The sequence below is a fragment of the Cyrtonyx montezumae genome, unplaced genomic scaffold (assembly GCF_038088225.1).
Source record: "Cyrtonyx montezumae isolate F1298 unplaced genomic scaffold, pur_monq_1.0 scaffold_5, whole genome shotgun sequence".
Lineage (NCBI taxonomy): Eukaryota > Metazoa > Chordata > Aves > Galliformes > Odontophoridae > Cyrtonyx > Cyrtonyx montezumae.
The window spans coordinates 12,954,076-12,973,419 of record NW_027072056.1 but is presented as its reverse complement, the minus strand read 5'-3'; the positions used below and the strand labels follow the sequence as shown (position 1 = coordinate 12,973,419).

General features: G+C 49.0%; 1 protein-coding gene across 2 annotated transcripts in view; it reads left to right on the top strand.

Annotated features, from left to right (window-relative positions):
* The first annotated feature begins 6,839 nt into the window (after positions 1–6,839).
* Positions 6,840–19,344, top strand: part of CCDC50 (coiled-coil domain containing 50) — a 33,848-nt gene continuing 21,343 nt past the window's right edge. For both annotated transcript variants that reach the window (XM_065747813.1, XM_065747815.1), the window contains exon 1: positions 6,840–6,984. In XM_065747813.1, the coding sequence (XP_065603885.1) occupies positions 6,936–6,984 (49 nt within the window). In that variant the 5' untranslated portion in view covers positions 6,840–6,935. The remainder of the gene's footprint in view (positions 6,985–19,344) is intronic.

Sequence of the window (19,344 nt, the reverse complement as noted above, 5' to 3'; positions counted from 1 at the left end):
ACTGTAGAGAAACTTCAGTTCTGGGTCACTGCAATTGTTCAGACCCCAAAGCAACTTGCAAATGCAGTGTGACAGTCCTTCCAAGAGAGCACTGTGGTATAAAAGTAGGGGACTGTTGTTCTCCATTTACACAGTAAGAGGGGTGAGGGGCGGATGATCTCAGTGAGGGGGTGGAAAGATGCCTGACAGCCACTGCCATACACTAGTGACTTTTTGCATATGTTGCAGTTGTGGGAGGGCTGACTTGAGGCATTAGGTTAAATTAACACTCCCACCTAGTTAATATCTTTGCTTTTAGCCCATTTGTCTGAGTGATGAATGTATTATTCCATTTTATTGTTCTTATATATTTTATTCCCAGTAGAAAAACAACATAGCCTCCATATTCTCTCAATTACTTCACTCAGCAATAATGTTTTCTACTACATCCACTAAGCATATGTGTCTATATCTGAAACACAACAGCAGCCCAAAGATGGGAGCTCTGTCCCTAACTTCCATGGTCCTAATTTGTCTGAATCTCTTCATGCAGAAGATTCTCCTTACTGAAAGCTACACAAATGTCAGGTAATCCTATACAATCAATTTGGAAAGTTGACCAGAATGGACAAAACCAACCAGCCCAGAGGACAGAGATGGAAAGACCTTATCCAAGCAGGTTAGATGCTACCCAGCTCAGCTGTACCAGCACTGCATGCTAGAGACAAGGCATTACTAGACTTTAATGAGCTTGAGCAGCACCAGCTGGGGCCTTCACCTGCCCTCTCTTCCCATAGGCTGAGGAACTCTGTTTAAGCCCAGCCTTGGGCTCCTTGTCCCATCTGTTCTTTCCCGATTGAGGGATTCTGGTTAGTTGTGTCCTTGGCTGTGGGTCTATTGATCTGGTTGTTGACCTAGGAGCTGGGTTTCTGGCTTGATGTTAGACCTGTCCTGTCAGCATGGATGTGTCTATTGTTCACTGAATTGTGTTTGACCCTGGTTGTCATTACTGGGCCTGATTCTGAGTGGTGGATTGTACTCTAGCTTGACCTTGAACCTGCCTCATCTCTGCAGACTTCCTTAGTGATCCTGGCTCTCAGTTGATCTGAATGCCCCCTGATGCTATTTTCCTCAAGATGCTCAGGGTCCTTCTGTGCACAGACTCCTTTCTCTGCTAGACAGGTCAGCCTGACTTGAAGCAGTAAAGGCCTTTAGGTATTCTGTATAAAATTCTAGTTTCTCTGAAGTCACTTTCAGGTTTGTTTTTACCACTAATTGATTTCTCTAGAATAGATGGAGTCTCCAAATAGCCTAGCTTAACCCCAGAGTAGCAACATCTCTTGTTTCTGAGTAAAGCTCAGACAAGAGTTCAGCAGGTTTCTTGGGCCCCTTGCAAGATGCAGGAGGCAGTGTTGAGCTGCTGAAAGCAGGAGAGCTTGGACCTTGCTTGGAGTGGCAGGTTTCCAGGGCACATTGTATGCTTCACTTTGGTGTTCGAAGAGGGGTAGGATTTCTTGTCTTTTCCAGTGCTTCTTGAGAGCATGTGAAAGTTTCACGTGCGTCCTGTATTTCAGGTAGGCCTCAGCAGCATTCATGGGCTTTGCTCTGTGCTCTTACAGTCTCTGCTTAAGCTTTGCTTGCTTGGTCACAAAGCAACCAACTGGCTGTGGCAGGACCTGGGAGGAAAGAGCCCTTACTTAAAGTTGGGAGAAAGGGTGTATAAACTGCCCTGCAGTGTCTGCACCAAGAAGGGTCTTGGCTGAGACCAGGTAGTCCCAGCTGGTGGAGATGGGATTTTTTAAATTATTATTATTTTATCCTAGCAGGAAACTTAGGTCTTGCTGCTTCCTTGCTTAGAGTGTTAAAGGGTAAAGATAAAGGGTATGATAGGTAGGGGAAAGAGGAAGGGGCAAACTGTAGAGAGGAAAGCAGGCTGGGTGCTAGAGACCCTGCAAATCAGAGAGGAGTTAGGAGCCTGTCAGTATGAGAAGGGAGAGCTGTCCTTTCAGGGATGAGATGAAATGAATTCCTACACAATTTTGGAAGGGCAGGAGTCAGTTTTCTCCCCATCCTAAACAGTGGCTCCAGAGCAATCCCCCTATCCCCTCTGTCCACGAAACAATTTCCCTCCTTGGTAGTCCAGTCTCTTCTGTGGCATCTGTTCTTCCCTGTACAACCACTGTAGACCTGGTAGCATTTGTGTCTCCTCTCTGTGTTCCAATGCTATCTGACTGTCCTTCTATCTCTCCAACTGTGCTTCACCTGATAGGAATCAAAGTAGAAGGCACTGAAAACCACCTTGTCCTCTCTGTCCCTCACATATTTATCTGAATTCTCCTCTGCCTGCGTCACTTGTACCCTGGGGTGAATCAGAAAACAAAACCCGTGCTGGTCCTGCTATATAAAGCACCACTGGAAGGCGCTCAGCTATTCTGCTGCTGGCTGGTGCAAAGTCCCCGACAAGAACAGCACAGCTTCACTGTGGAAAGGAATTAAAGTAATGTGCACATAAGCCAGCAGAGCAGCTCTCTGAGAGGACGGAGTGCATAACAGGGAGGGAGATGCAGTTGTAAAATGAGATTCTCTGTTCCTCAGGGGACTGTTAAAACCAGTCAATATTTATGAAGCTTTTAGTCTGACTCATGCAATTTGTTCCCCTTTCTACGTGCTTGTCTTTGGGACTCAGCTGTTGCTTGGCCTGTTACTGCCATAAAATGAGGTGCTATGGTTTAACTGTCTCCTTGTTTAGTGAAGTAGGGAAAGATCTCAAGCAGGGCATAGTACAGCTTCACTTGTCACCTCCTTGCAGCCAGCTGAGGGAGGGCACAGAGGGAAGCATCACTAGCTCCTGTGAGGTGGGGATCACATGAAAAAGAAGCAGCATTTTGTGGTTAAGTCAGAGGAGGATATGGAGTGCAGCTGGGCTGCCTGCCTGGCTTTCACATCCACTCAGAGGGCTGTCAGATGATGCGGCTTCTTAGAGGACAAGCCAGCTCCAAAGTGTTCTCCAGGAGTGAGAGCTGAAAAAAACAATGCAGGAATGCAGAAGCATGGAAGAAAAGCAGAGACTAGGGAAATCATGCCATTTGCACCTCTGCTTCTTGATCTTGAGCTGGAACAGCTTCTCCAGACCAGATCCCTCCTGACAAGTGGTTATTTGGCTGAGCCAGGACAGTGTGCTGAAGTGACATGATACGGGATGACCTGGTTATACCACCAGTTACCGTAAGCTTGATCCTTCTCTATTCTGATCCACCTTCTGCAGGCTCTGAGTCCATCCTGGGTGATGCATGAGCAGTGCCCCAGAACTCAGCAAGGACACGAAGTGCCAAGTGAATGATGCTGTGGGGTGTCTTTACAGGAATAGTGTTATCCTAAAGAACCATCGTTGGCTATAGGAGGAAGATCTAGAGTGATGTGGAGCAGGAGCTGATTTTTGGGAGCTTACTCTGAGAACTACTACCTGTTCTTTGGAAAATAGTTTTGCTACAAGTTATCCACTGTAAGTCTGAGAGGGTAAATATGTTTAGTTTATTCTGAGGAAATTTGCATAAGTGGAAGTAGCTCTTGCATTTCCGAGAGCCTGTCTTCCTACCCAGCTTGTCAGCTGTACATAGGGTCACTGAGACTGAGGTAGCTCCTACACGTGCAAAATCTGTTCTGTTGAGTGATATCAGTACTTTCTGGATGCAGACTTGTCTATATGGAATCACGTCTTGAAATGAGAGATCTGAGGATGTATGAATCCCTCACATCTTGATGTTGGGAATCAAGGCTGGCAGAAGTGTTAGCACCAGATTTTATTTATTTTTTTATAAACCAGCAAAGGACGAGGAAGGTGGAAATTGAAAGGTGATCTAGCAGTTGTTCAGAGGGGAATATAGCAAGCTTGGTGCCATGTGAGAACTGCACTGACTTCAGCCCCCACCAAAGTCCTTCCGACATCGCTGCTGAAATGTCATCCAGAAGTGACTGAGTAGCTGATGGCAGGCACTGGGGCTTCCCCACAAACTGCCACTTTTGTTAGGCTGCTTATATTTCCCTTATGTGGGCTTCAGGCAGCTCCCTGCCCGGCACAAAGCGAAGAACAAATATCTGTTCTGAGTGAAAAGTGGTCAATGTGTCAGCTTTAGTATTACTTCTCACTTTCTTCAGTGAAGAATAATTTTGGAAGGTATTGCTGAAGTGAAACTTAACAGTCTCATGTGAAAGAGGGGGAAGGGAGGGCGGAACTATTATCCTTACAAATGTATTAGTAAATTTGATGTAGAGCTAATTTGCTGTTTTCTGGTCAGCCTGGACAAACATCCGAGTTGTGCAGCACTGTACCTGACTTCCCATTGTATGCATTCTCTCTCCAACTGGGAAGCCACCAAAAGCCCTCCCAGTGCCCAACTCACCATTTTCCTACTGTTTCTATGGCATTGTATGTAAGCACAAGTTTAGTTTAATTTGCTCGTCTTTTGCAATGCTCCAATTCATTGCCTCTGCATGTTTGAATACTTTAATCCTTGCAGACTCCTGCTCTCCTTGTCCCCCAGGGAGCCTTAATTCCCACAGGCACCATTCAGCTACTGATGGAAATTGCACACCTGCTTCTTGCTGCTCCTTTGCCAAGTGCTGCAATGCGTGCTTCCTCTGGCACAGGAATTCAGACCTCTCCTAATCTGTGTCTTTGGTTGCTTGGAAAAGCAGGAAGGTTAATGATTGGGGTGGTCAGAGGAGGAAAGACATCTTGTGCTCTGGCTTAGGAGAGAGGAAAGGTGGCAGTCACCCGTCACCACTGGCCCATAGGTTTTGGGCGCAGTTTCGCGTGACATCTGATTACTGCAAGATGCCTAGATCTGCTTTTCCATCTCTTTGCATTGAACAATGAATGATGCTTTCTTGCCTGTGGGATCATTATCCTCTGCCTATCCCCAGAGCAGCCTCATCAGTTGGAGTTTGCCATGCAGTCATTAGGGGAGCTCTAACAAAGGCTGTTCTGCTGAAAGTGAACATCTTGATGAGGCCCAATTTATTTCACAGTTGTTATCCTGTTGTCCTGAGATGACAGCACAGCATTGGGAGGGGTGCCTGGTTTATTTAAGGAGCAGGCACAGAGCTGTTTCTTGGCCTCCAGGAGGAACAAAGCAGCACAAGGTGTTCCTGGTGCTCTTTTTATAAAAAGCTGAAATGTTGTCTTATCTTAAATAAATAGTTATTTTTTCCTTAGCTTTATTGGGATTAATTGAGCCACTGAAACAAGCCTGCAAGCTGGATGTTGTAAAATTTGCAGTGGGAAACCTGCTGTCAGCCCAGCAGAACAGAGCTTCCATGCTCTTTCTGCCTGGAGGCAGAGGCTTTCAGACACAAGTGGGAGCTGGGAGGTACCCTGAGATCCAGCACAAGGAGGAACCCTTTGGGACCACAACATGTGACTGTGCTGCAGTGCCAGCATTGCATCAGTCGTATATCTCCTGTTTCCTGCTTCATTTTCTCTCATCTCCAGGCCCCCCACGGTCATTCCCATGTTTCCATAGTCTTTGAAGCCTCCTGCGGCCTTCGAGTGATTGATGCCATCTTTCGGCTTCAGAGATTTCTTCAGAACGTCTCGACGTGAAGCTAAGATGTGAGGAGCTGAATGTCACAGTAGTGAGGAGAGTGCTGTGCCTGGTGTGCAGGACCCTGCCCTCGGGAACAGGGCTGGTGAATGCTGCTTGCTGGATTTGCTCCTCCCCAGGAGCATCAGTGAGTCTGGCAAGGACAAACGCATCCGCGTGATTAACAGAGCTGGAGGAAGGCATGAGGAGACACATCATTTGTGTAGGAGAAACCTGAGCAGAGAGAGCTCAGGAACTGGGACTAATTGGTGCGGCTGGTTTGGGCCTCAGCCAGATAAGAGGATACAGATTAATTGTGGAAGACTGGAGCAAGGAGCTGTGTTCGTGAGGGAGAACTTGGGATCACTGAAATCGATAACTGGGAGAAGTTTGTGAATGTGGGGCCAATGTGCTCTGTTGCATCAAATTATAGGACATCACAATTTGGAAGGTCCCTCCTGACCCTTCCCCACCTTTGTATCCTTCCCTATGATGCTCATGTGTTTCCCCACTTATGTCCAACAGCAGATGATTGCACAGAGATTAAAAACTGGGTTAGCAATGGGTGGAGGATGTCCTGGCTGGTCCCCATGTGCACTTGCTGCAGGAATTAATGGCCTTGCAAGGTGGTGCTCCAGGGGCTGAGGAATAAATGAGAGAAGAAGGAGGAAAAACAGCCTGTCAATAAAAAGAAGCACGAAGAAAAGAAGAAATTTAAATAGAAAGAAGAAAACATAAAAGGGGGGGGGGGGAAATAAAGTAAAAGGGGAAAATAAAAGGGGTAAAAAGTGAAAATGAGGGAAAAGGGGGAAAAATAAGTGAAAAAGGGGAGAAATTAGGGGAAGTAAGGGAAAATGAGAAAAATAGGGAAGGGGGGATAAGAGAAAGGGGAAATAAGGGAAAATAATAGAAAATAAATGAAAAAGAAAGGAAATAAGGGACCAAAACAGGGGGAAATTTGAGAAAAAAAAAGAGGCAAATTGAAAGGGGAAAATTAATGGAAAAAGGAAAAAAAAAGGGGGGGGGAGAGAAAAGGGAGGAAATAACAGGGAGGAGTAAGGGAAAATAACGGAAAAGGAGAGAAAACGGGGGGGGGGGGGGGGGGGGGGGAGGGAAACTGAAAGAAAAGGGAAAAGAAAGAAAAAGGGGAAAACAAAGCCCAACCAGGGCGGCCGGACCCGAAGGGCAGCGGCCGGGAGCTGCCGGCACTCAGCCCCGCCCCGCCCCGCAGCAGCGCCCGCCCCTCCCCCCCCCCGCCGCTTTCTGTCCCCTCCGCCGCGCCGTACGGCCGCTCGCTCCGGATCCCTCCTCGGTTAAGTTCGCGGAGCGCGGGCGGCTTTCCCCTCGGTGTGGGGCCTGCCGCCCCGCAGCAGCATGGCCGAGATCGGCATCGACCAGTCCAAGCTGCCCGGCGTTAAGGAAGGTACGGGCGCTGGGCTGCGGGGAGCGGCGCGGGTGCGGGCGGGAGAGGAGCGGCTCCCGGAGCAGCGCCGCGTGATGGGAATGGGTCTGCGGGGCTCCCGCTCAGCCCGCGCCTGTGGGCAGAGGCTCTGCGACCCCGGGGTGCCCGGTTCGAGGCTGCTGCCCACCCCGCCCCAAACCGCGGGATGAAAGCGGTGCCCCGAGCGGAACCCCGGGCCCGTTCCGTGCTGTCGGCACGGTGATATCATTTGTTTTCTTTGGGCCAAGTGTGGAAACCGAGTGGTTGCCCGGGTTTTGGCAGCCAAAGGAAGAAATGCATCACCTTCCGTGCCTGGGGAAATATTTGTTCTTCCGATGCAGAAATCACTGTTGTTTCTTCTGGAAAAAAATAAAAAACCCCGTTCCTTGTCTCCATTCCGGGCAAAGGTCGGCGCAGTCGTTCATTAAGGGCACGGCTCCATGCTTTGTTGTGGTGCGAGGACTTTGCTCAGCGCTCGCTCCGCTTTTTGGGGGTGCGTGTGTCCGCTTCCAGCGTTTCCCGTGGGACTGATGTGACAGTGCTGTCCTGCTCCTCTGTTTGCTCTTAAAGCTGCTGTGCAGTGAAAATCCGCCGGCTGTGGCCAGGTGTTTCCTTCTTGTGGTTGCTTTCTTTCATTTTCAAAGCCGCCTGTATTAGCTGAAGGCTTGTTGCAGGCAGAGCTTTGCTGGTGAAAGCTACTTCAGCCGGTCCACTTTATTTTGTATTGGTAAGCCAGATATACCCTCAAAGCACTCTATTTCAGCGTCAGTCAGATGTGGTGCTGGAGCCTGGTCTCTGTTTCAAGGCATGCCGTGTGCCTGCTCTGAGCACTGTGGTCAGCAAAGCTCTTGTAAGGCTGGAGGCTTTGGTGGTGGCTGCAGTATAGGGGCTGAGCATCTCTGCTCTCCTGTCTGGTGTGTGTGACATGTTCTCTTTTCACAGAGCAGCTTTTGCTCTGTGTGTGCTGGTCTGACCCTTCCCAGGGGCACTGCTCAGCTGTCTGCATGCAGATCTCTTCTACTGGAGGTCTCATCTGTGAGCCTTTCAGGGACAAAAGCATCCTGGAAATATTATTTTAATTGGTTACTTACAAAGCGAGCAACAAGCTGGCTTGAGCACTGCTTTGCATGTCTTTCATCTCTTGAGCTCTGATGCATTTCTAGAAGTGAAATTGGCAGCCATCCTTCCCTGTGGAGGCAGAAGTGAGAGCTGGGGCTGCTGAGCTCAGTGCTGGCCTGAGCCCCGCCAGGAGAAAAGGGGTCTGGTGGAAGGAAGGGGAGACCCAACACTCTGATCATGCATCTCTTCAGAATGGTGAAGAATTGCAATGGCTGAAGTTTTCATTTAGTTTTATCTTTAATAGCATGAAGAAGAAATAAAAGGGCAGTGAGACTGGGCCTGTCATTGAAATCAGCGCAGCCACGCTGCTGTTACTTAGGCCCCATTCTACCCACACCCTCGAGGGCACAGCAACAACCCTCACTCTGACTTTTGCTCTTCATTAAGCGTCTGCTTTGACTTCCTGGAGCTCCTGATTCATACTTAAAGTGTTGCTGGTTGTTTCCCAGATGTGGTAGCAAAAGATGCAACCGCTGCTTTGGGGGAAGAGGAAAGGTTTGGAGCTTTGTTTTCCCCCTTGCTGGGGCAGCCCCAGGGCCAGGCAGCCTGGCTGCTCTTTGTTGCCTTATCATGAATGGAATAAGTCTGGTAAGCATCCATCTTCCCCTCAGCCACAGCACCTTCCCTCTGACCTCTGCAGCTTAACCTGACCTTAGTGGCACTGCTGCAGGGAGAGCCTCCTGGTGCCAGACAGACGGTGTCCCGTGCAGCAGACTGCCTGATCTTATCAGCTTACTGCATTTCGGTGTCTGTGTGCTCAGCAGCGCGGTGCTGCGGGGAGGAAACTTGATGTGTGTCAGAAACCCCAGAGGGCTCAACGTTTTGAAGGGGTTCTGGTGAGGGGTGAGTGGGGATGGGTTCTGCTTTGTTTCTTTTTTTTTTGGGGGGGGGGTGTTGTTGTGGGGCCATGCTCATGTAGAGGACGGGTTGGCCTCCAGCTGGATTAATGTAATCAGGACAACTCTTCGAGCAGCTGCTGATCAGCCAGGTCACCCTGCAGCCACCTGCTCTGAGCCCTTTGGCTCCAGATGGTGGGGTTTTTTTGTGAAGCATCATGTGCTGTGTCACAGTTTTCTGCTTGGTGACTTCCTCTGAGAAGCACTCTGAAAAATGCAGGCAAGCTGAATGGCTCAGGGGCAGCGAGGGCAGGGGCTGACGGGACATGGACATGGGATTTTCTTTCTAGGTCATTGGTTCATGTCCAGCTCTTCTGAGTAATAGGAGGTCTGTTTTTCCAGCATGCACAAATTCAGTAGCTGAGGCTGCAGTGCTCGTTTTGCTTCTGGTTGAAGCTGGGTGAAAGTTCTATTGTTCATTCAGCTGTCCTGGGTCTGCAGCGCTTGGTGGAGGAGATGGGCAGGATTAGCATTTCAGGCTTGTGGCTGAGCAGGCAGCTCTGCCTCCTGCCATCCTGTGCTCTTTCTTCCCTGTCTCTGGAGCTCCCAGGCTTGCACTGGTGCCTTCTGCAGATGGATGTTTTCTTAGTTACTGATGAGCAGAGAAGCGTTGGGGCTGGGATGAAGGAGACAAGGTCCTTTTTCCATTGGCATTCCTGGGGATGGCAGTGAGGTGGTGGGCTCTTCCCCATCAGCAGTACAGGACGTTTCCATTCCTGCTGTCTGAGCAGTGCCTTGCAGACAGCCTTGTGTTTACTGTGACTGTGTGCCTCTGTTTGATCTTTAATTTCCCATGGCAACATCAGAGAGCTTGTGCATGCCGGGACCTGGAGATGGTGGCTGCAAAGGGCAGTGTGAGCCAGTAGTGCCCTCACTGGGGCCATGCATGGAAAGCCATACAAGGGGAAGTGTGCCTCGGGGCTGTGTGAAATGCCTCTGCTTTGCTGCAGTAAGCCTTGTTTTCCTTCTTGCTCAGAGCCTTGTTTTCTTTCTTGCAGTTCACATCAGTGTGACGATTTGTGGGACGAAGTGACATGTTCCCTCTCTGCTTCCTCACCCCCTCCCAGCAGGCGTGCAGCTGGCTGCCTTCCATGTACTTCCTGCCGCTCCTCTGCTTAGCACTGCTTGGAAGGCCAAAAGGCCGAGGGAGATGGCTGAGCTGTTGCTAAAGCTGCCTTAAAACTTCAGAAATTTGGGGCTGCTGGGTGCTTCCACCTGGGAAGGCAGGGTGCTTACAGTGCTGGTGGTGAGCTGGCCACTTGGAAGCATATTGATGATTTTTAAAAACAGGAGCCTTTGCTCCATCTCTTGGTGCTACAAAGAATCCATCCCACTCTCTAGATGAGCACTGCTGCTAGGAGGGCACAGCACCTCTGCCTGTGGTGAGTGCTGTTTAGGACAGAAAGCAGCAGTGTTTAGCAGGTGGCGTGCTCTTCCTCTCTTGTTGTTTCAGAGGAGCTTTAAAAAGCTGCACTAAATTTGTGCGTGCGTGTGTATGTGGTTCTTCCTTCTACAACATGCTCTGCTGAACCAGGAGTCTGTGGTTGGGGGAAAAGAGGAAGTGTTATGTGGGCTAATTAAGCAATGTTCAATTAGCGGTGGCAAAGGGGCAAATGCTTGAAGGCACTGTGAAATGAGTGTGTGCTGCTTTGGCCACTTATAACCAAAGAGGACAGGAGGCTGCAGCACTGCCATATTGTTGGGCTGAAGCAGTGGAGGATGGCAGGGAAAGACCTGGGAGCTTTCCAAGCCCTCAGGGTGTCAGCTGTTTTTGTGGCACACGGAGCTGCTGTTCACAATCCTCATCTCTGCCTATGTGGCTTCAGCATCCAGGGTGTATTTTTACCATCTTATCCCACTGTTTTTGATCTTAGCTGCTCCAAGGGCAGGGTGTCAGCGCAGGGCTCTGGCAGGAAGGGAGATGTGCGTTCTCAGTGCTGCAGCTCTGCTGACTTGTGGCCTTTCTGTAGATGGCTGTGAAGATCTGACTGATCTGGGGACAGCTTTGGTATGTGGGTTTCTTCAGAGCAGCCTAATGAACTTGGGGAACTTAAGTGTAGGAAGTGAGGAGGGGAGAAAGCACCCCAAAGGGTCTGGTAAAAAAGAAAATAAATAAATGAATAACAATAAAAGGGAGTTGGAAATGAGGCAGAACATCTTTAATGGTTAGATACAGGAAGGCTGTCCTCGCAAAGCAGATCTCAGAGCAGCTCATCCCCAGGGCTGGAAGTGGCTGGGCAGGTGGCAGACAGGAGTGCTCCTTCCTAGGATGAAGGGAGCTGATAGGAATCTGCAGGAGTCAGTGAGAAGCCAAGCTGCCTTCAGCTCTGACACCTTCAGCTTGGAAAGCAGCAGTTGGCCAGAGGAAGCCTGAGTGGCTGCCTGCCCCGCGGCCTGTCCTGCTGGCTGGAGCTTTGCTTCTTGCATATCTGATGTAATGAATGAATCCTGATTTGTGGGTGTGTGTGTGCTGATGCTGCTGTCGGTCCGCTTAGCTGCAAGCTTTGTAGCGGTCTCTGGTTTGGCTACAGTCACCTGGGCACTGGAAAGAAAGTGGCACTTCTACTGCTTGTCCCTCCAAATGACTGCAAGCCCTCTGAGGTGTAAAACCACACTGTGAGGTTTTAAGAGGAACTGGAACTCTTCTTGGTACTTAGCACCTTCTGCGGGGGCATCGGGTTTCAGCAGTCAGCCTTGCTTGGAGTCCTCAAAGTGGTGCGTGAACTTGTGATGGAAGGGTACTAAGAGCCCTGTCCTGATTCCATGCTTCCTTGTATTCTGCTGTGTTATCTTTTAGGATTAAGCTGGAGGAGAAGACGGAGAAGCTGACCCTTCAAATTATCTTGGCTCCATCTCTCTGGAGCTACTCTGTGAGTTTATTCATGATTGCCTGAAACAGAGGGCTTTAAGATGTGGGTGAAGCATCCAAGGGCGCCATGGCTCCTGACAGCTGGCCTCACTCCTGGGGTGCACCTCCCAGCCTCTCCCCCAAGAGAAACTGCTGAACTGAGCAAGGAGTTTAGGCTTGTGCTGAGCAAAGGACAGAAGTTTTGCCTATCTGGGAAATCAGTGTGTCCTTCCAACAATTTTGTGTAGTATAAGATTGTTTAAAATGCTGAAGTGAAAGCTACTTACCAGATCAAAGTAAAATAGGATGATTGCTGCTGAGATGGCTGTGGGGGCAGGGAGTGTATATAGCACAAATCCCTTGAGATGTGAGCTCTGTGCCTGAGCAGTTTGCTGAGTGGGTGGCTGTTTTGAGTTGCTCGTGAAAGGAGACTTTTATTTTTTTTCCTGTTAAGTGAGCGGTGTTGGCTTAAAACTAAAACTGATGTGACATCCTGTCTGAAAAAAAAAAAAACAACAAAAAACACACAACAACAACCTCCAGAAAAGGACAGCATCGTATGATTCATGGGACACCACTCAGGGCATGACTTACAGCTTGTGGAGACATCTGTGTGAGCCAGGGGATGTGATCTCCTGGTGAAGGTAACTCCTCTCCCCTTCCCCCTGGCCTCCATAGTGCTTCACCCCTGGGCCAACTGGGGATAAAACTCACTTGGAAGGGGCAGTGGTATTTGTTATGCAGAGCGAGCATTGGCTGCTAGGAAAGCTTTTGTCTTGTTAGCTTTCCAGGTTGTACGTGCGCTGGCTGAGTCAGTTGAAGCTGTGTCAGATAGCAGAGGGCTGCAGAAGCAACTTCTGTTCACATCCATGGTTAAAGATTAACTTCATTTGCATACAAACGTAGCTGTGTATTGAATATTGTGGATGATATTTGGTGGCCTGAGTTCTGCTGCTTGGCTCTGGCATTCCAGTGGCCAAGCTACTGGCTGAGTCTGTGACTCCAGGAGCTGCAAATGTGGGGACCAAGCAGAACGTGGCTGAAAGGGCTGAGTTTCCAAATCATGTACCAGTACTTTGGAAGTATCAAAGTTGCTCTCAAGCGTACATCTGAGCCTGAAGTGTTTAAACTCAGCATTTTCTTCTGAAAACCAAAAACGTGGTATTTAACATTTATGACCTATGGATTGCGTGTTAAGCTTGGCGGATAAGGTGGAATTATCCGACATTGAAAAAGATGTCTGTAATAAAAGCAGAATGAGAGATTTCAGTCATTCTGGGACATAGTCTAAAATGACCTTCTGAGGTCCCTTGTGGTGCTGCTTTCTGCAGTCTTAGATATTCTTGCTTGTCTGTGCGAGCACATCACCTCGTGTGTTGGAGTGCTCAGCAGATGCTATCTCAGCTTGAGGACTGCTCTGGAGTACAGTTCACAGGCAGGTTTACAGAAGTAAGAGTGCCAGCCTGGTGGCCTCAGAGAGGACATTTCCTGAAGGGAGAGCTGCTGATTTCTATTTCGAAGCAGGTTAACAAAACAGACTCGTGTTCTGAGGACTTGGTCCCAGAATACATGCAGACTTCCCTTGCAAAGCATTGGTTGGGCAGGTGGCAGCTTATTGTTGGGGAATGGTGCGCACAGCACAAGCCTCTCATACCCTTGACCTCAAGGCATTATCTTTAGAGCAGGGAGGATAACCTCATTCCCAAATCCCAAGCTGCTTTTCGGTTCCGTGCCAGGACTGGCAATAAAATAAAAAAAAAATAGTAAACAATAACACACCACACTGGTGGTGGAGATATTTCTTACTCTGCCTTTTAAGAGCAAAGCAGAGACTTTTCTGCTTGTTATCAGTGGGGCTGCCCAGCTTCATCATGCTCCCTTCCCCAGCCTGCCTGGCCCCTTCTGTTTCTCAGGAGCCATCTTCTCCCTGTGAGGTTGATTTCCTTGGCATTGGCCGCCCGGGGTGACTAAAGTCCCAGGAATGCTGCTGAGAAGTGATGTGGATTAGCACAAGCTCAGGAATCTCTCAGGGCAATGGGAGAGGCAGGAAAGAAATGCGAAGTGCTGAGGTCAGGCAGTGTATCTCACAAATCAGGCGGTGCTGGGACTGTGCTGTTCCTCTGGGAGCTGCCCCTCGTTTATCTCTTGCCTCAGCCAGGGCTGCTCGGCCAGGTCCTCTTGGGCTCAAGGAAATCTTAAAGCACTCACCTGGCTGATATAGTCCCTGTGGTGCCAGCTCTTCTTTCTGATCTGCAGTTTTATTAACTCAGCATCTTTCTAAGATTGCTGGCTTGGAACAAGCTGTGCTTATTGCTCTCCATTTAATTTGTTAGCTCTGTAGGCCTTAAGAAGTGGCTTTAGCTGCTGAAACTTTTTTTTTTTCAGTGTCACTGTCTCCCTCCCGTCCTTTGCTTCAGGATTCAAAAACTGCAGATGTTCTGAGCTAAGTGTGACTCACACCTCGTTTATTTTGTGAACTATCCAGCACATGATGCTGAGAGGGAGAATGCAGGCAGTGGGAGGGGATGGGGAGCAAGGAATGGCTTTTAAACCCAAAAGGAAATGCTGGGAGTGTGCCTGTGTCAACCCGGTGGGGGTTCTGGGGCATGTCAGAAGGGCAGCACTAACATGGGGGCCCTTGGGCTGATGTCACACAGCAAGGCCTAGGCTTCCAGGCACAAGTAGTGGATGCTCTGCTGTGAGCCCTGTGGGATCCGGCCTGCTGGAGACCCTGCTTGCTCTGCTGCCCTTCCCTACCTCTGTCACACAGCATTGAGGGTTCCCTTAGTTCCTCTGTTGTGGTTACCTCGCTCCCTTTGAAGCAATTCAGTGTTGAAGTGCTGAGCTATGAGGCTGAGGTAATGCTGGAGGAAGCTGGTGCGGCAGGATAGAAAGAGGAAAAGATTATTGTGTGAAATTTTGCCAAGTTGCTGTACCTAAGGCAGGGCTTGCAGCCATGCTCACAGGAGCACAAATCTTATGGGGAGTGGCTGAGGGAACTGTGGTTTTTCGGTCTGGAGAAGAGACCCAGGGGCGGCCTTATTGCTCTCTACAGCCTGAAAGGAGGTTGTGTCGAGATGGGGATTGGCCTCTTCTCCCAGGTAGGACAAGAAGTGTCTCCTTAAACTGTGCCAGGGCTGGTTCAGGTTGAATATTAGGAAACATTTATTCTCAGAAAGTCTGGGGGTACACTGGCACAGGATGCCCAAGGGAGGCAGTGGAGTCATTGTCCCTGGAGGTGTTCAAGAACTGCGGCACTGAGAGATATAGTGGGCGTGGTGTGATGGGTTCGTGGTTGGACCATATGATCTCAGTGGTCTTTTCCAAAGGTATGCTTCCATGATACGGTTCTCTGCTTCCCGCCATGCCCTGACCATTGCTTTCCCTGCTGGCATTCCTGTGCAGGCATTGCTTTCATTCACAGCTGTGCTAGAAGCACACGTCCCAGCACACTCCCTGCTGCGGCCCGGCAGATTGGTTTAATCAGCCCAGGGCAAACCTGTTGTCAGTGTTTCACGCTTTGCTGGACTTGCTGATCACAGCTGCTCTGATTGTGCCCCTGCTGCTTGTTTGACCGCCTGATGGCTTGCAGCCAGGGCCTGGGAATGGGAAATTGAGTTAATTCTCAGTGGTGAACGAGCATCAATCTTACCTTTTCATTTCTTAGCCGTGCAATTAGGGAATAAGTAAACAGATTTCTTATCCCACACCACGAAACCTCTCAGAGAGGAAGAACTGTGGTTCTCTTGTCACTGGGGCCATCCTATTTTTCAGCATAAACCCAGTGCCAATAATGCATTGTAATGGTCTGAGAGTGAGGACTCATGCTGCTGAAGCTTCGTTTCAGACCACATCTGTCCAATCTGCATCCTCAGTAATTTCCCATCAGCCTCGTTGCTGGATGCATCCTCAGGGTAGGAGGGTTAGTTTTCTTGGCCTCCCTGCAGCAGTGGTCATGCTTGACTCAGTGCCATAAACACTGGGTCCAACTTGGGGGAGGGCTCAGCACTTGCCATCACCCCCAGATTTGAGGGAATTACAGGTGTCCCATCTCCTGCCACCTGGCTGGCTGACAGCACTCTGTTTTGTTCATAATGGGATGTTCTCATCCTCCTCTGCATGTTGTTCTCAGGCTGACAGAACTTAGGAATAATGTGCTCGGATGAGTTAGGGGCATTCAGTCCAGCCAAGTTTTGGGCGGTGATGAACATCTCTTTCTTCTCTGCCAGCAACTTCAACCACACAGAGCGAGGTCTGCGTGCTCCCGTTAGCCATTCATAGATTTAGGAGGACAGCCATCAATTAGAACAATAAAATAGGTTTTAAATCCCTGCTTTATTGTAGGAATGAAGCTCACTCAAGGAGACGAGACTTTCTGTGGGGCTTGGTGCAAGGCTGCTGAGAGAAGAGCAGCAGTGTTCTACCACAGCCCTCCTGCCTTTTTGCCTGCACACCCAGTATATTTCCATCACTGTGATTTTTCCCAGATGAGTAGCAGAGCGTAGCTGGGTGTGAGCAGAACGGAGCATAGAATCTAAAGTCCTTCTCTGCACGTGTGCCTCTCTGGGGAGGAGAGGATGGAGCAAAGGTCTGCCAGCACCCTCAGTGTCATGACCAACACGGCAGAGCTCCCAAATGCCACAGGGAGCAGAAGGGAGTTCAGAAGGGCTGGGATGCAGTTTCATAATCTTTGCAGATGTTTTCACATATGCAGCTCTGGAGATGTTCACCCTTGCTTCTGCCCTCCCTTGTTTTGCTTGTACAGCTGTTCAGGCAGCTGTGCAATGAACTTTACCCACTATGGTAAATACAGCACTGCCTTTTCTTTCTAGTTTGTGGGTGGGATTTTTTTCTGTTTGTTTGTTTGTTTGTTTCTGTCAGACCTTCAGTAGGAAGTGTTACTACTCTTAAGATGTGGCAGTAAGAACACAGCCCTGGATCTGGACAGGCTCTTAGTAGTGCTACACTGTGATGTCTGCTTAGCTCCAGCCTCTGAGCCAGAGGTGCCTTTCCAACATTGTGGGTGGTGCTGTGTGAGCAGAAGGTGGCTGTCTCACCATCATTCTGTGAAGCCTAAATAGTGTTAGGGACCATGGAGTAAAGTCTCTTTGGGGAACATCTGTCCACATCCAATAAAAACGTGTTCATGAACACCAGACACCCTGAGTATGTCACCTGGGAGCAGCACTACTGTCTGAAAAAGCTGCGCTTTTCCCAGTTCTGTGGCTGAAGGAAGCATTTATTTATAGGAAAGGCCAACTGGAAGTGTTTCATTGCTAGTTAGCATTTAGTATCCTCTTTCTTTTTTTTTTAAAAAAAAAAGAAAAAAAAAGTAGTTGCAATAAAAAGAAAGCGACAACAAAACCTTAATTGCACCATGCAGAACTGTAGATGCCTAAAGTGAGTCACTCTGGGATTGTGTTACCTTAAGCATTGTCCTCCTCTCCACCCTGCTGCTTGTCCCCCCTTCCCTGAAGCACTGCCTTTGACCTTGAAGGTAGGGCTGCTTGAAGTGCAGCTTCCACCCTCAAATGCTCCAAGGCTTCTCCTTGATCATATTCAACAGGATTTTTTTGTTAAAGTGCTAATTTGGCTGCACTCAGAAACTCTTCTGAAAAGCCTGTGGAGCTCTGTGGGTGCCAAGGAGTGTCCTGATACATCTCAGAGCATGCATGACACCGAGAGATGAAGGAACACCATGGGACCCTAGCTGCCTTTCCCTCCCCTTGCAGTGTTTCCTGCCCTTTGTGGGGATGGAAATGGAGTCTACTCACACTCTTCAATGAGTGGGTTCCTCATTTGTAGTCTCGCTACATCCTGGGGGCTTTAATCTCCCCTTGAAGTGGGAGCTCTGCATGCAGCAGTGCACGCTTTGTGTCTGTGCTACCAAGACACCAGGCACTGCATGTGGCCCTGTCCCAATAGGTGTATGACTGTTTTACTGCTCTGCTGCCTATCATAACAAGTTAAAAATAAACCCTTGTGTTTTCCCACAGTGTGGACAAGCGTTCCTTTGAAAGCTCAAGAGTGAAAGTGATCAACGTTTGTAAAAATATGCTTCTTTCAGACTGGTGCTCATCCCCTTCCTGTTTGTTTGTCTCTGGGTCAGCACGGCTTCCAAAAAGAAGCTGAAAATTGCCCGTGGTGGTAATGCTGTGGGCGGCTGTTTTGGGCTCTGCAGGTCGACTTCTGGAGTCTGAGAGCAGCTCGAGGGGAAGACAGAATCTTTCCCCTGAGAAAGGAGCGGTGTCTTGGGGGAGGTGTGTTTCCACCAACATTTTCCATGGGTAATCTCAGGTCTTTTTCAAACCAAACGGCTCCCCTAAGTTTTGGCTCAAAAATAAAATATTTTCCGCGTGAAAATCTTTATTTTTGTCTGAAGTCCATAAATTAACTCAGAAACAGTTTTTACACTGAAAATGACTTGATAGCCCTTGCCTGGAGCACGCTTGGCAGGCTCAGGGGTAGGAGGCTATTTGCTGCCCCAGGAGCTGAGCTGGCCCTGGCTGATGTACGTGCTGATGGAGGCAGGGTGAGCAGTTAGAGTGGGTTTTGAATACTCATTCATGTGGTCGAAGGAAAAAGAAACCTTTTGTTGTATCTCGTGATAAGTGTGAAGATTGGATTACTTGCATTTCAGACTCTCAAGGTCTTGTTTTGGACCTCAGCCAGCTAGTCTATCTCAGGGCTGGGCAGATAACATTTTCCTTTTCCACTTCCAACTTACATAGAAATCAGTTTCCTGTGATTCTTTCAGGCTTTAAGTCTCATGACCGTTGAGAGGGCATTAGATGTGAGATCTGCGTATTCTGCAATCCCCTTACAGTTTCCAAACCCTGTTCGATGGGAGAGAGCAGCTCTGGGAACTGTGGTAAAACCCTGGGAAATCTGATGGAAGTCTTCATTATTTTTAGAGCATGGGAGTGTGGAGATGCCAGGAAAACTGCTTCCTTGGAATGCACGTTGTGCCAAGCGCAACAAATGCCAGGTTGCAGGTTTGAACTGTTATGGGTTCTTGCTACAGCCATGTTCAAGCCACTGAAGTTGCAGTCATTTAACTTTCTGTGTTGGATATTGGTGCTTGATGTTTGTATGCATGACCAGTGAGTATGCATTGGATGAGTTTCTGGTGTGATTGCACAGCAATCAGTGCTGGTCCCAATAATGTTTGACACTTTTCATCCACGCTCCGGGTAAATACGGAGTTGTTAGCAGTAATGACTCGAAGCCAGAGTGTGTAATGTGAAGGTGGGGCGTGTTTGCACAGCCACCTGTATGGCAAACTTGGCTCCACACTGCCTTACAGGAGACAAGTGCAAGGGACATAGCTTGGCATGAAGAATGCAGGCTGTGTTCAAAGTCTGCATGGCCGAGCACAAAGGCTCTGGGAGTGAGCAGCTCAGCACTGGGCATTCCAGGGCTGTGGAGCAAGACATAGATGTGCCCCCTGAGCACTGACTTTGCCTGGTTTGAGCAGGG